Genomic DNA, 16,361 nt, shown 5'->3' on the forward strand with positions numbered 1-16,361 from the left:
TCCACATACAGGATGATAAATTCTGCCTGGAGCTCTCCTGACAAGGTTGAATCCCTATGAATGCAGCCACAGAGCGAAACTTGGGTACGCAGTGTTTATGAATGTAGTGTAGGCTTATCTCTGAGTTCCTCAGAAACTTTGTCTTCTAAGTTTTACTGCAATATACATTAGGTGTATTGTGTTTGAATAGACAATAATTATGACCATAATTTTTGCTGGTTGGATAATAATTTGCATACTATTAGCCTATAAATGGTTAATGTCTTCATGTAAAACTGAATTTGGATAAATTTGCTGAGTAAACATTGGACGAGTTACAAATGTTTTAATGGCATGAGAAAGATGTCAATGGAGAGATAAAAATGTAGATTCACTACAGGTGGTTCATACTGAAGCAAAGATGTCTGCATACATTGAAGGTTTCAGCTGAAGCAAGAGATTAAGAGTTATGACCCTCTAATCATTTGCACAAAGTAATCCGCAGAAAGTCAATTGGAAAGGAAGAAAATTTGAAAACAAACTTTTGAAGAGTTTCTGGTTGGCTATAGAGTCCATCTTTGTCAGCTGTCAATCAAATAGATACACAAACACATGTTGGTGTGTCTTATTGCTCAGGAAAAGGCATCTGCCAACAATCATGCACTGCAAAATCATTTGAACCTTTAAATCTATATTGATACAAAAAGACCTCATAAGTCCACAAGAATGATCGCTTTGAAAGTGCTTGTGTGAAGCTTCATCGTTTAAGACTCGACAGTTGAAAGCCAAATACCTTAAGCTTTGTCCCACTATCACAGAGAGTAATCCCTCTTAGTATTTTATTGTATATGTAGTGACAAATTAACAACTTTAGTCAACAGAAATGAGGCTGCTCATAGCCGTGGGTCTGAAAACTCCAGACAAAAAAACATTAGATCAAAGGAAGTTTTCTATCTCTTTCTTAAGTTAGTTTCCAAAATTTCAGTATGAGCGACATTATCAGTATTTTTGTTAGTTTCCTAACTTCTTGTTTTAATGTTTTAACTGCGACAGGGCAGCTTGATGATTAGCTCTATGTACTTCATAGTGTGGAAGTAGAATACAGCTATTATTGGCAAACGGCCACAAAAAATGCCCACATTTGAATGAAAGCTGTTTCCATATGAGCTTTCTTCGCTTGAAACAATGACATCTGGCTTTTCCTTCATAGCACCACCAGCACACAAAAAACTTGTATTTATCGAGTGAGATAAATGTACTCAACAGATTAGTATAAAATTGCCACATGTTCAGGATGGCCAAAGGATGAATACTAGTGAATTTGGTGATACTCTGACTATTTCTTAGCCCCATCCACATCTTAAACGTTCAATTTGTCCATTGGTTAATAAACTAATACCTGCAGAAATAATGACATTCAGCCTTAGTTGTACTTGAGCTTAGTTCTTATCAACAAATGGCTGCATTTGAAAGGGATGTGGATGTTTTGAAATGGAGTTGTATAATGTGCTTATCCATAGTCAATGTATTACCTATAGTTATTTTCACTGAATTGAAGTCTAAACCTTGAAATGTAATGTTTTGTAACAAGGTCATGTTGAGAATGTATGTTTTGAAATGGAGTTGTACGATGTGCTTATCCATAGTCAATGTATTACCTATACTTATTTTCACTAGAATGAAGTCTAAACCTTGAAATTTGATGTTTTGAAACAAGGTCATGTTGAGAATGTACCGTCATGTAAGCCAAAAGCCTAAAACAAACAAAAAGGTAATACTGTTTTGTCTTGAAATTTCAGAACTTAACGCAATTATCAAAGCATACAGGAGGTCCTGTAACAGGCATTCTCTGTGTGTCTAGACAAACATAACCTAACCTAACATACACCCAACCCTTGAATTAAGTCAAACAGCCTTGCATAGCAATCATTAGGAAATCCAATCCATAGTTAAAACAAGTTAGATTTTATTTAAAATCTGGATATAAGTCTATCTCACTGGCATAAAAATAAAGTTGTTGCAGTGAGTTTTTTTCTTTTCTTAGACAGCTTACAGTAACAAAAATAGTTCATCATTGAATAGCAACTAATTAGTTATAATATATTATATATGGTGAAGTCTTGATAACAGAATTCACCGGCGAAACAAAGAAAAAGGCCATTTTGAAAAGCCGACACTATGCTGTCAAATAGTCAAAAGATTAACTCCTGACGTCTAACCCGACCACTTTTCCTTAACCTCTGTGGAAAACGTCACAGGGTCAAGGAAAGATGGGAAGGAGAAATCATAAGGAGTTTGGAAAAGACAACCGCGGTGTTTTGACTTTGATTGACACTTTTAGGGATTTAAGGCAATTTAAAGGACATTTGTAATCTGTTTAAAACAGAGTTTTTTTTTCACGGATATATTGATACACTATCGTTTAAAAAAATATTGCATTAGTAAGCTATATAGATATTTTTGCACAATCCGACATCAGATTCAATCCTGGATTCTTCAAGTCGACCTTCTCTATTTTCCCTTTACGATACAGAGGTTACGGCCACGGGTCCGAGGTTTGGAGGGATTCCGCCTATAGGTCCGAAAGGACAAATCCCTGCTGTCATACAGACAATTTGTTTTCCACTATTAATAGTTTAGTTTTCAAACTTGCTAACAACTAGCAACACTGTGTTTATCATCAACGGTTGATGTTGCACTCCGCACTGACTTTCTGGATTTGTCTTTTTGTCGTTTAAAACAGGTCATGGTCTCTATTTTCTGCTCTAAGTGAGCGCTGCACATTCTGCACTAAACTGTACAAAGAGACAAAATGAAAACACATATAGGAATCTTTTACTTGTAGGTCTATAGGGACTTTAACATTTAACCTCCACACATGCACTCATCAAGCTCTATCCTCATTCTCTGTGTAACATAAAAGTCTCCATCTGGTCAACACTGTCTCGTTCTGCCACTTCTGCAACTTCTACTAAAAGCATGAGATGGGTTGGCTCTCAACCTGCAGTTTAACCTAAAACCTGTCAGATTGGAAACTGCATGGACAAGTTGATCTATTCTGGGTCAGAAAAAGTAAGCTGGTGAAATGTTTCCATTTAAGACTAGATCAAAAGGAACATCGGTGTGCTTTCACACTCACCGATAAAAAGTGTTCGTTTTCACAAAATATTTCCAACTCACAATGCGGCGGGGCACATTTTATTTACAAAAGCCTCCCTGTCCAGCTGCCAAGCTGATTTGTATTTTAGTGACTGACAGCAACTCACTCTGTCCTCCAGCAAACAAGTCTGTAGGAATCCTAGAAGACTAGACGATTCCTGTTGAGCGAAATTTTCAGACATGAGCTTTCCATTGTTTTGAGAAAAAAAAATAGGTAAGTGAACAGAAGCTAATTATAATTTTGGTTCGACAAACATTTCTTGTATGCAGAGCTGCTCTGCATACAAGAACAATAGAACAATATTACTGTTTGAGTTAATCCTCAATAGGCCAATCTAGCACCACAGGTTTTCCTGGCTAACTAACGTTAGACTGAACCCCTGTGGAAAACAGAGACGGGAGGGGAGCAGCAAATATTATGAAGCCTCATGCTCTTGCTGTGAAAAAGGAAAGAAAAATAAGTTAATCTTGGCATATTTAATTAATCTTGTTAGCCGTTAGACCTTGCTGCAATGTGAGGGTCACGTCACCATGCAGACAGCTATAGGAGTCGTGTGCAACTTTTCATTATTCTTGAGAGCTGGTTTGCCGTTACTGTAAGAAGGCAATCAATATGGAATGCAAAACAAAATGGTCCCTGAAGCATTAGCTTGTTAATTAGCACTAATGAGTCCATCATATGTGGCTGAACAACTCCACCCATATTCAACAGCCCGCAACCTCAGGTCCAACCAGTTAAATCTTCTGTCCGTCCAACACACTCGCTTTTGAGGAAGTAGCTCCTAAGCTTTGAAACACTTTACCGGTACAAATTTGGTTTGCTGTCTCAGCAAAGTCTTTTACAAAACAACTAAAAACTTACCTGTTTATGCTGGCGTTTGTTTAAATACCTACAACCTGTTTTTATCTACTTTTATCTGTTTTGTAGTTGTTTTTAATGTGTTTTTTGCTGCTCCATCTTTTAATGTCTTTTTTTACTGTGTTTTTTAATCTGTACAGCACTTTGTGACCTCTTTGTCTGTGAAATGTGCTCTACAAATACAATTATTAATTATTATTACTATAGTAAGAAGTATAGTCTATTACTATAGTACTGACCCATTTCCTTATTAGTTGATCTATATTTAGCATTAAAAGAAAGTATCCTATAACTGTAATGAGGATGTACACTACCAACAAATAAAAGGTCAACTGTACAAATTCGAGGAACCAACTATAAACTTGCATTCATCTACACATAACTTCTAGTTGATTAGATTTAGAAAAGTTTGATTGCAGATTTTTCCCTTTACTGTTTTAATGTATTTCACCCAGAAAAATAACACAGCTTAATGGTAATGTAGCAGAGACACACATCATACATCTTCAACATAAATTCTTCTGAAAATCTATTTATTTTAACATAAAACAGCACCTTTTAAACCCACAGCCTGTGCCGTCCATAACACTGTAATGAGAGCCATCTTGCACAGCCCAAAGTAAATATGCTAGCAAATTAGCTCACTTGCAAAAGTGCGAACCCTGTCCATCACATGTCCCCGATGTCCCTTGTGAAACATTTAACTGAAGTCCAAAAATAAGTTTTGGAGTAGTGTGATGTGAAACACTATTACTGCAGATAATAATGACCTTTGGGCTTTTGGGATGTCTCCACATATCTCCGACAAGCTCTGACATTACTCTGAAAACCATTAAACACTCAGGTGAGATAGTTTATTATCAACTGATCCTTATCAACTGAATACTGCTGCAGTGGTGCTGCTCAGCCTCTATCAGACAGCTGAGGTTATGGTGCTTCCAGGTGTAAAATATTACTAACTGTATAACTTTGACAAAGCTGCCTCCCGTCATAAATTTGGTGATGCGCTGAAAAATGTGCTATAAAAACATCATTACATTACCAGTGTTGCCAAAAATCTGTATGCCTTTCATGCCCAAGACAAGACAGTGATATCTTAGTAAATGTAATATCAAAAGAGCTGTTTGTATTTAATAAGTTTAAGATTCAACACCAAAAGCAGGACCTGCAAAAACATGTTTGTATAACATGCTATTGCAAAAGGCTATTGCCTTTTGGGGCTGTTCGCAGGACTGTAATTTCGTTTCCATTCTCCAAACTAAAGGATTCAGCATCTCAGTTCTGTGCAGCCAGGGTTCCCACTTCCTTATTTATAAACAAACCAAGCATGAAGTCACATGGACTGACAGCTAACTTGCTCATTGGATGATTATGGGGTTCTTGTCAGCATAATACTGTAAAACCTGTGAAATAAAAAAAAAAAAACCTTTTTCAAATGCCTGACTGCAAGTTATTCTCCACGTCTATGCTATAAGGCTTGATTCATTTTCTCTGGTGGTCTGAACTGCAAAGAGCTAATGAAGAAAAAGTAGAACAGAGTTGGATCGGCAGTCAAGAGCACAGTGTAGCAGGTGATTTGGCTGCATTAGCTTTCAAAGAAATGCCACATATGCATATCCAATATCAATAAATTATTTGACTGGTCCATGTTGCTCACATCGCACTATGGCTTGACTGAAAATGGATCCAGGCCTAGCTTTGTTGTTGGTTTCAATTCAAGCAGTATTTAGAGCCGATAAAACTGACAGAGCAGTTTCATTCGGTCATTTAAATCAGTGTTAAAGTAAATAAAATATGACAAATGAAACCAAGACCACAAACATGAATGCAATTAAATTCTTAATCCATATTGAGATCTGTCGCTGCTGCCCAGTTGTTACAGCATCGTCTTATTTCTTACAACATGAAGAGATATACCGAAAAATAAATCACAAGTTCCCAGGTCTTTCTGTGAAATTGTGAGCAACTCCTGAACTTTTATCAAATAATGGGTAAGATTTTCCTCTACCCTACACTTTTTGAGGTTTTATGGACTCTGTATTTTGTGTGAGAGGATCCGTATTGTATTTTTTGTCTCTCACTGTTTGTCTCGGCGGTGACCTCATGTTTACTGTGCCATATCACAGAGAGGGATTCTTCACCTCTCATCTGTCTTCATTCACAGGAGACTGGTGTCTCGGAGATCAACCCACCTCTATCTGCTGGTCAGCTCACTGTATATTTCCAAACATATTTATCATTGGGACAAAAGTTGCGTTGTAGACATTCAGGTCAGGTCCAGAATATTTCTTTGGATGAACAACTCAGGCTTCCATCTCAGAAAAGACGAGATAAGAGCAACATACTCAGTTGTTTTACGAATCCTTTCTTCTTATCATGCGGTGCTTTTTTATCTGCTTTCCCCTGTCCTTTGGCATGGATATTGTTGAAGCAGTCATGCTTGCTTCAAAAATAGAAGGTAGCCCAGTTTGTGTGATAAACTTTGCATCCTCTGTCAAAGCAATATACGCTGGTGTTAGTCCCTCCAGGCTGGCTATACAAAATGCAGCCGGACAGAGAAATGCTCTATAGGATGTTTTTTTTTTCATCAACTGGTAAAAAGCTTGTGGTTTCTTCACTCTGGCGGGCTAAATTACCCATCCTCTACATGGCATGGGCAATTAAGGATGGAACACTGATTACATCACTCAATTTCAGCAGTTGCCTCAGTCCCAAAACATCTAATTATGGGGCATTCACACAACAATCTTCAAGGTTCTCAGAGAAAACGCGAAAACAGTATGAAACAAGACAGCAATATTAATCAACTGCAACCCAGCAGAGCAAGCACTTGCCAACTGCTTGTTTGCATTTATCCCTGGCTTGAATAGTTAGTGTCCTCTGAGCGAATCATGTGAAGGCCTCCATCATAATTCAGCATTTTGCCAAATAGATTCCACCGCCAAAAATGATTAGAATCAAATCTTAATATTATTTGGCCACATGATTTTTTTTAAATGTATGACTTCTGTTGTCAAAATGCTTGTATATTTATTTGAGTCTGTACTATTGTTTTCTGCTGTAGAAAAAGGCTGCTCAGCTTTTAATGGATGCAAAATTTACCGCCATGTTATCCTCCCTCCACTGCCTGCCAATAAAGGTCAGAGTCAATTATAAGGTTTTAACCAGCACCTTCAACACAGACAATGATCTGCATCCAGTCTACGTTTCTGAACTTTTAGCCCAGAAGCCAGGGTTCTCTTTCATAATTTTACTTTGCTGTCATGCCATTGTGTGTGCATTCTGCGGCTGCAGTCCAGAGTCGAAGTGTAATGTACGTTTGACTTTATAGAAGATTAAAACACACTAAATCCAGGTAAAGAGGAACCTTATTCAAAGTGTAATTCCTATGTAAAGATTTGCTCATAAGCAGGAATTTTGCACAAACTAAAGCATAAACTAAAGTATTTTAATTAAAATATTGGCCCGATCATGGCTCTTGATGAGAATCAGTTCATGGCAGACACACATCATGGCAGGGAGAACAAAAATATATAAAGTGTGGCTATTTTTTGATCCAGTAGATGCTGATAACTATTGTTGTCACAAATGCAATAAAACTCCTGCATGTAAGGGAAAGTATGTAATACCAGCAATGTATCTAAATATTTGAAAAACAAGCAGGACATGACTCTGCAAACATGCACAGTTTCGGACGGTTTGGCCATACAGAGTTTGCTAATAAGAATAGGTACATAAATTAAAGCTAATCACTTAGCTAATTGTTTAGCCGCGAATGTATTTTAAAGATGTTGGAACTTCTTGTAGTGTTGCTCAAAAAAGATGATTTGTTTACATAGAAGAAGAATAAAACAATGTTGATTCTTTTCCTAATTAATTGTCTTCTTTTCTCACAATAATAATCAAAAAGAAACAACAACAGTTTTGTTAAGAAACTGAACCAATAAGCAGAATCAATAAGAGTTCTGGTCATTAGGATTCATCCTCTGGGAACCATTAATGTCTGTACACATATTTCAGTCTGGGCCAAAGTGGTAATAGAGAAACAGGCCGACCAACATTGTCATCAATCAAGCCATGACACAAGTATGAAAAGACACCATTCAGTGTAGCGGTAACATACATTAAATTTCCCAATTTGAATTCAACTTTAATATTTTAGGCAAACCCATCATTATCATTGAGGTCCTTCTGTCTCTGCGTCGTATGGCTTTTTTTCAATTTCAAGGGTTAAGAGGAGAATCTGCAGAAACAGATAGTCATTCAGAACGAGTTGCGGCCGGGTTCGCTCACTGCCAGGGCTTCCCCTCCTGGCCCTGTGCGACACCACTGAGGCCCAGGGCCAATGACTCACTATTGCCATGCTGTCTATGTTGTGACTGGACAAATCTAATCCTCCCTCGTCATCAGCTCACTGTCCACCAGGATGAGAGAAACAACGAAGCATCGACACTCCAAGCTGCCAAATGCTGAGGACTGCAGGCTGGACAGCCAGCCCAGGGCAAGAGGACAGCATGAAATCCTTGCTCCACATACAGAAGACCAGGATATATAAGGGCAATGCTTTTTAGATCCAGAATGTGAATGTGCTTAAGAGGACTTTTGTCCTCTTTGTCTATGAACATCATCACGCTGACTCAGTGAGTTCTCTCGAGGGAGTTCATTAAGTTAGAGCCACTGCTGACTAACTTGTACACTGATTGTACTCGGAGGTGGTATTACTTTCACACTGATTAGGAACCGGTGATTGTGTCGAGACCAATCGGGGACGCAGACATACACTGGCATTTCAATTACACCAAGTACCATGTAGCCAATGGTCAGAGCGTACTTTAGATCATTTACATTTAACAAAGTTGTACTGAAGGAACAAATTATTGTTGTCAACCTATTTCTGCTGGGTATCAGCTTTAAAAATCAAAGCTGCAAATATTCATCACATCTCATGATCAACACCCAACATTTGAAATTTACTTTGCCAGTTGGTCAAACTTGAATGCATATTTAGAAAAACCTATGTATAATAAAACAATGAATTGTGTATTTGCATTGAAGTTTGTCAGTGAATGATTTATATTGTCTTTATAAACACAGAATATAAGCAAACATTTTGTTTCGGGATCCCTTAAATGTGGTCATTAGAGCTGGACCACTCAATATTATACTATATATTGACAATGTATAAGGACTATCTCTAAGAATTATGTAATGGCGATGAACCCAACTGACTTGGTTCCCCTTAGAGCATTTTTCACTTTACTGTTTTAATTCAATCTCATCAACTGTGTTTGCAGTCGAATGCAGCTGTTTTCAATGATAAACCCAGTGTTTGTAACCTGCCAAGCACAAAACAGCAGACAAACAAACTGGCTAATGAACATAATGTACCATTTAGCACGGAAAGAACAAGATATTTCCCTCAGGATTTTGTGCAGACCAAAACAGTTAAAAGGAAAAGTAGTATTCGACATTTGGTGGTGTCCTGAAACATGACTTCTCATGGATGCTAATATTGCTCCGTGAGGTTGCTGACATGTTGACTTATTGCTTCTTCACACAATATTTAGTTTGTTTGCTATTCTGCAACAAACAACGCGTTGAGCATACATGCGTCTGTAGAGTCCTGCGCCACAGTACCTCGCAAGCGAGTATAAACAATGCTCACACATCGCCACTTCCACCATGGCCGAACTTGAATATGTTGGCCCACACGATTTATGGGTCAGGTTCTCATGAAGATTACTGCAATGCAGCAGTCAAACTAAATCATACGAAACTCTCTATCCAAGCATGTAACATGTTTAGATGTACAGTACTGATGAGGACTATTTGTGATGTATCATGACTGAAAAAAAATGTTTACATGAATACAAGTTTTAATTTAAGTAAATATATCCATTAGTTAATCTCTCAAGAACATCTTTGTATAATGAAACATCTGCAGTAGAGTTGATTTTAAGTTATTTGTTTAGATGGCAACTGATATTGTACCATATTTGTATTATCACAGTGATAGTGCTTTGTTGCTCTGTTTATGTATATTAGTGATACTTTGTTCCTGCAAACCAATATGATAACATAAATGTTAATTAATACTAATGAAGTATCTGTTAGACACCACCGTTGCTACCTAAAGTACAAGTTAAGCATGTAGGATAATTGATATTTTGTCAAACAGACTGGTGGCTCATTTAAACTGATCAACCACCGACCTGACATTTTGATTGCCATGTATCTATAAATGCTTCTGTAGCGAAAAATTGTCCCTTTGCTGGATGAATAAAACAATTTTCTATCTATATATCTCTATAAGTATGCCATGCCCCGCTAATGTAAAAGCCCAGAGTTGTTTCGCTGACAATAGATATGTTGATTCCATCCATACAGTAATTTGTTTCCAAAATAGTTTCATATTCTAATAATGGTGTTTGTTTCAAATGATAAAATGTGCTGTGTCAGAAGCACCTTTCCATCTACCATAATTCATTCCTCATGCAGCTGCACAATGTTTTGCTTTCACAGATGAGAGGGCACAACCAACTCTTCAGCTTTGTTGCAGCAGCAGCAGCAGCAGACCATAGTGATTATTCACAAACAAAATGGACTGTTTATGGGTTAAAATGTAAATGCATGATAGTTTTAAGGCTGTTGTTCGGCATTATTGCATGAGCACACAATTCTGAGTCACAAAGAGGTGCACGCCTTCCATTTTAACATAATCTCAACAATCAATCAGCCACACCACAAAGAAGTCAATGGGCCTTGACAATATGTACCTGTCAGATCATTGCCTCTAATGCATTAAGCTCTGATGCCTCTGATAGACAGTGACAGCTCCGCACACAACCAAGCGCTCCTCTCTCTCAGAGGTAGTGACAGCCTATTGTCCAGCCACCTGCCTGTGATTATTCAAATAAAAAATGCATAACCAATTGAGTTATGGATGCATCTCCGCTGACAGGAAGGAAGCAAGACTCTGCATGAAACAGCGCATAAAAAGCAATGCTATAATTGGCTAAAAAAATATTAAATATTTCTAAGTATGCCCCGTACCAAATATTTTTTACAAAGAGTGTGATTCTATATGTAATATTATTTACATAGTATTATATTTAATTCAGCATAAATTAACATTTGTGCTTGCACTGAAACCCCAAAATTACAGTACGAGGAAATTATGTTATTGGGTTTATTCATATTGTTTACTGTAACCCTTGATGCAGAATATATTAGATTAATATCTAATATTGTGGGATATTGTCCTAGAATATTTTTTTTTCCAGAGAAAGCTTCTTAAGACTAACAGCATTATATTACTGTATAAAAGAAGGAAATACATTATCCTTTCATTACTTTAATGCTTTTCTTTCTAATATCTTATGATTCAATAGCTTTTACATTACAATAAACAGTGCACATGTATTTTCTCTCTCTTTCATGCAGAAAAAAAACTAAACTACCTCAAAATCGTTGGCTTTTTTTGAAGAGTACATTCACATTTTGTAAGCTATAAGGATGTTATTTGCAAGAAAGAAAGCATCACATTTCACAACACAATAGATTTTTTATGAATGCCTATGAAACAAACTAATGCAAACAAGAGTATTTTACACTAAGCTATTGAGTGTTATGCAAACAAAATAATTTTTTGAACAATTTCTTTTATCGGTATTGCATTAAGAATACTCTTGAAATCGTACTTAAATCGTACTTTGTGATCTGTTTAGTGACTTCTCAGTAAGATATTAAGCCATGCTAATGGTAGGGGAGAGGATCCTGCAGACTCTGTTGGTCCTCTGACTTTTCCTTGAGTTCAACAAGGAGGTTGACAATTACAATTTTGGCAATTTGGTGCGCATTATTTGTGGCACCCAGACAATGAATCTTAAAAATGTTGATGGTCCCATGTCTTTTTAACTAGCGCCACCATCAGGTCAAAATATTGATTTGTGCAATTCTTTGGTTTATGACCAAATGTCTGCAAACCTAATGTCACTACAACAGCCTTAGCGTTAGTTGGTCAATCTTAGCATACAAAACAAACAAACATCAGCATGGTGACAATTTTTATTGTGAGCCTGTTAGCGTGCCGATGTTACATCCTACAGCTCTAGACTCTTTATTCTACCACACAAGACAATCATGTCAAACAAATCATTTAAATTAGGACTTCTAAATATGATATCGAGCAATTCTAAATTGAATTTTCAAGCACAGCTTGAGTTCATGCTCAACAGTGAAAGTATGTGTTATAGACAGCCTGCAGTCTGACACAAACTAGTGGTCTCTGGTGCACCACATCTAGTCGACACAGCACGACAGGAGCGCACAGCCTGGCTGTGAACTCCCCGACAGATTTATGAGGAGGAAGTCCTCAGTTCAGACACAACTACCCAGTGATGAGAGAAAGCACAAACACTGCATCAGCATGTTGCAGTGTTTGTGCTTTCTCTCATCAGGGGATAGTTGTTTAAAGCTTTTACACAGATTTCTTCCATTCACCTTCCCCAATCATGAAACTTGATTAAATTGAATGTGAGCTCATGGACAGTTATAAAGAGGCAATTAACGCAAGGCAGATGCGCTTTGAGGGAATATTATAGGACATTACACTGATGATATATGAATTTATGGGGGCAAAAAAAACTCAGTGATTGGAAAGCTACAATGCATGCCTCCCACAGACACTCTAAGTATTATGAGTGTAAAAGAGCAATACAAGAGATTTACTTGTGAGTCCACCTACTCAGTGTGTTTACGGTCATTAAACGAACAAAGGTGCTCAATTTGACACACAAACCATTGGCGTGAAACATTTGTGATGGTTAGTAATCACACGGTAGAGAAGTCCAAACCCTGCTTAAGCTGTAATTCTCCTTTCTTTTCTCCTTCCATGAAGAGAACTGCGGAAAACACTCGAGCTACAGCAAAATTGGATTTGAGGGAAGGGAAAAATCTGCCTCTTTTTATCAGTGTCCTCCCTCACAAATCAAAAAAGTGCACCACAGTGTGCTCGAAGCGTAGCTGTGAGATAGCTTTGATAACAATACCAGCAAGCAAGGGATTACCTCGGTTCTCTTCATGCTCTCTGATCTGTAAACAAACACCATAACCAAGCTAATGCCAACAAACAAGAACAATTATATTCCAGGTCTTGAGTTTTAAGACAGAGACTAATTTACACGTTAATGATAATATGCTTCTTATACAAAAATAATCACTAATCTGTTAATGGTTTGAAACTAAAGTTAGAAATAGTGGTTTTCGATGAGATTTTCTGTAATCATCTTTATTCATATTTACATCTATTACTGTAAAACACAACGGCGAGGAGTAAAGTCAGGATGAAAATGTCCACCAGAATGCTGATAAAATTAGGCCTTGTGGTCATCTTTAATTCACCAAAAAAACATCAGTAGTTTAATGCCAATTTGATGTTGTGTAACGACAGAAACACACACGTGACAGTATGCTAACAAAGACAACAAGACTGTCGAGATTTTAAACCCAACATGTCATACAGATGTCGTTTAGTCCATTGATTTTTGTAATATTTTTCTTTTTCTCGTAAAAACAACCCATTTTCTGGGCCATGTCAACCCTTTTTCTCATTTTTTGGTCCTTGCTGGCTCAAGGACATGAGTTGCAAGGCTTAAGATAATGCCAGGGGCAGGAGGAGAGGAGCTGGATGTATGCCACGGCGCAGGGGTGCAGGACCACAGCAGTGGATCTTTCAGAGGATAATTACAGATAAAAACTCTCCGCTGAGAAAGAGCCAGAGAAAGAACCTCTGCTGGGTCGGTAAAATGTTGGTGTTCCAAACAAAAATACTACTACAGGACAAGCCCAATCCTTTGTCGGGGATATAGACGCATGAGGACAGACACATAGTAGGGACAAGAGAAAGCATGGTGCTTAGTACTTAAAGATGTAGACTGAAGGCTATCCTTGCTTTATCCCCTTTTGGATCATGTTAAGCTCAAGGATAAGACGACGGGAGGGAAGATTGGAAATTCCACTCAGGAATCCCAGCGAGGTGTCTCACTGGAACACACCTAGCGGGTGCAATCAATAGAGAGGACATACTTCTAAAATATATTAAATAAGGCCAGTTCTCTAAAAACAGAAGAAAAAAAATACCTTTAGACCTTTTATCTTCACTTTATCACGATGACACCGAGGCAATATTTCATGTCTCTGTGCTGATAAATTTTCCAAATAAAGTGTATAGTCACAGTGACACCAGAATACCAGAAGGTTTCACTCCCTAATTAGGGCTTCATTATGCTGTGCAGGCATTTTTCTAGCATGGATTTGATCCTCTCATTTCCTGGAGTGTGTTATCAATTCCCAGGATCTGAGTCCTGCAGCTTTATGACACACAATGCTCAATTAGGATCATACTGTGTATGGTTACTGAGAAGGCCTTTGCATATAGCAAACATCATTACCCTGCACTTTCAGTCAGTGAGTCAGCACTGATGTCATTCTCTAAGCGGTGAGAAATAAGCATAATCAAGGTGTACGTTCATAAAAGACGTGTGAAATGCAGCTTGTGTGTTAACATCAACTTCTGGAAATGCATGACCTCTAAATTCTACATGGAAATCAATATCGGTGTTTTTTTCATTTTGATAACTGACACATGATTTGCAATAGACTTTTGCTTGAATAATCAAATGGTGATTCTTGGAACGAAAGATGTTTTTCATTGCAGTTGATTTTAAATGTAATACTTGCAGCTGCAAAACTTAAACAATCTAAACATAAAGACATGATGTTTATAAGCAGGCTTTTCTGGTTAACTCAAACAACAGAAGGGAATCATTTGCCAGACCACCAGTGGCCTCTAGATCTGTGCATTCGGGCTGTAAAGCAACCAAAATAAACGTCACTCTCTTCCTTGTGGTACTGAATGACGGGCAAAACTTACATTATTACTGTTTAGCAAGTCAAAAAGATAGAGAAAAGATCCTGCAAAATATATGTCCACAGAATGCAGTAATGATCACTGTATATGTCATGTTGTGATTTGATATCTCACCACTGCACCTCTCTGTAACTTTTTCCATGAAATGAGTATGAGATGAATGTTGATGTTTGAACCTGACAAGCCAAGAGGTAATAAAGCCGCAATGCCTCTGTTGCACAAGAGAATCCCTGTCATATTGAAATATGCATGAGATAAATGTCATTTATGGCTACAACTGCTTTGGGTATGTTGTACAGGTGCAGGGAGGGGGGAGAGGGGTCTTCATAATACATAATGCAAATCTGAACGGATACGGACTCTGATTTTTGTCATGGAGTATAACTTAATTAGATACCACGCAAAATAACACAGTGTGGCTCATATATTCAGATATGAATTAGAGCAAATTGACACCCACAGTGTGTCCCCCCGTGTGTCAGGTAGGATTTGTCCCAAATATCTGGCTTGAACTCGGTGATAGTTTCTGTTTAACTTCTTCATGTCTGGATGCATATTATGTATGATATCCTCAGTGGAAACAATGGAATAGAAGGCTCAAAGGCAGATTTAATGATAATGTGCTTACCTCCAAAAAGTAACACCGCCGACTGAAGTGCAAGGATATGCAACATGTTTCCTTGAGCCAGTGTGGGAAAACACGAATTCCCCCCAAAAATAGATTGAAGCCGAAATGGCTTAATTCAAAGAAAAAAGTCCTTCTTGCAGCCTCATTAGTAAAAATTAAAAAATCATATTTCTGGCATAAAATGTCTAATGCCTCATCCAGTTATTTGTAAATGCTAACAAAGCACAGTGCGTGTGAAACAGTCAAGCAAAATCCTCTTCACGTGCGTCTTATCGAGTTGTTTTTGTCTGGACAATTCAAGAACTGAAGAGAAGAAACTTGCGTGCAGCTTTGAATTACTCTTTGAAGCATTTTTAAAAGAGAAAGACGCTGGGACGCCTGGCAGAATGATCAGTCCGGAGACGTCCGTTATTATACATCTTCACAATGATTCTTCAAAAACAAATGTCTCCAAGAACAGCCACATTGAACGCGTCTCAATCCCTTGTCCTCAGTTGGTCAGTTTGTATGCTCTGCTTTCCTCCGCATCACCGGGCACTTGGAGTTGGCTGCTATGCAGTGCGTAAAGTACGACACTTGGGGACGAACAGAAGCAGTTCCCTCCCGGCACCATGTATGGTATAATATATAAAAGTAAAGAAGTTTAAATTGCTACACAGGTCAGCGTACATCCGCTTCCAGGCAAGTCCCGAGCGCAACTCTGGCAGCAAGCAGCAGAGCGCGCGGAGCTCTGCAACCAAATATCCAGCTGCCACTTCTAATTACACTTTGGCACCAAGTGCTTCAAATTACCTGCTGAAGTCCGC

At 38.0% G+C, this 16,361-nt stretch overlaps 1 protein-coding gene across 2 annotated transcripts in view; it reads right to left on the reverse strand.

Annotated features, from left to right (window-relative positions):
- si:dkeyp-14d3.1 (transmembrane protein 132C) overlaps positions 1-15,974 on the reverse strand; it is a 111,585-nt gene extending 95,611 nt beyond the window's left edge. For both annotated transcript variants that reach the window (XM_068605243.1, XM_068605242.1), the window contains exon 1: positions 15,556-15,974. In XM_068605243.1, the coding sequence (XP_068461344.1) occupies positions 15,556-15,601 (46 nt within the window). In that variant the 5' untranslated portion in view covers positions 15,602-15,974. The remainder of the gene's footprint in view (positions 1-15,555) is intronic.
- Positions 15,975-16,361: the final 387 nt, after the last annotated feature.

The sequence above is a fragment of the Clinocottus analis genome, unplaced genomic scaffold, assembly GCF_023055335.1.
Source record: "Clinocottus analis isolate CAN_PGR_092001 unplaced genomic scaffold, fCliAna1.0.p SCAF_7, whole genome shotgun sequence".
NCBI classification, from domain to species: domain Eukaryota; kingdom Metazoa; phylum Chordata; class Actinopteri; order Perciformes; family Cottidae; genus Clinocottus; species Clinocottus analis.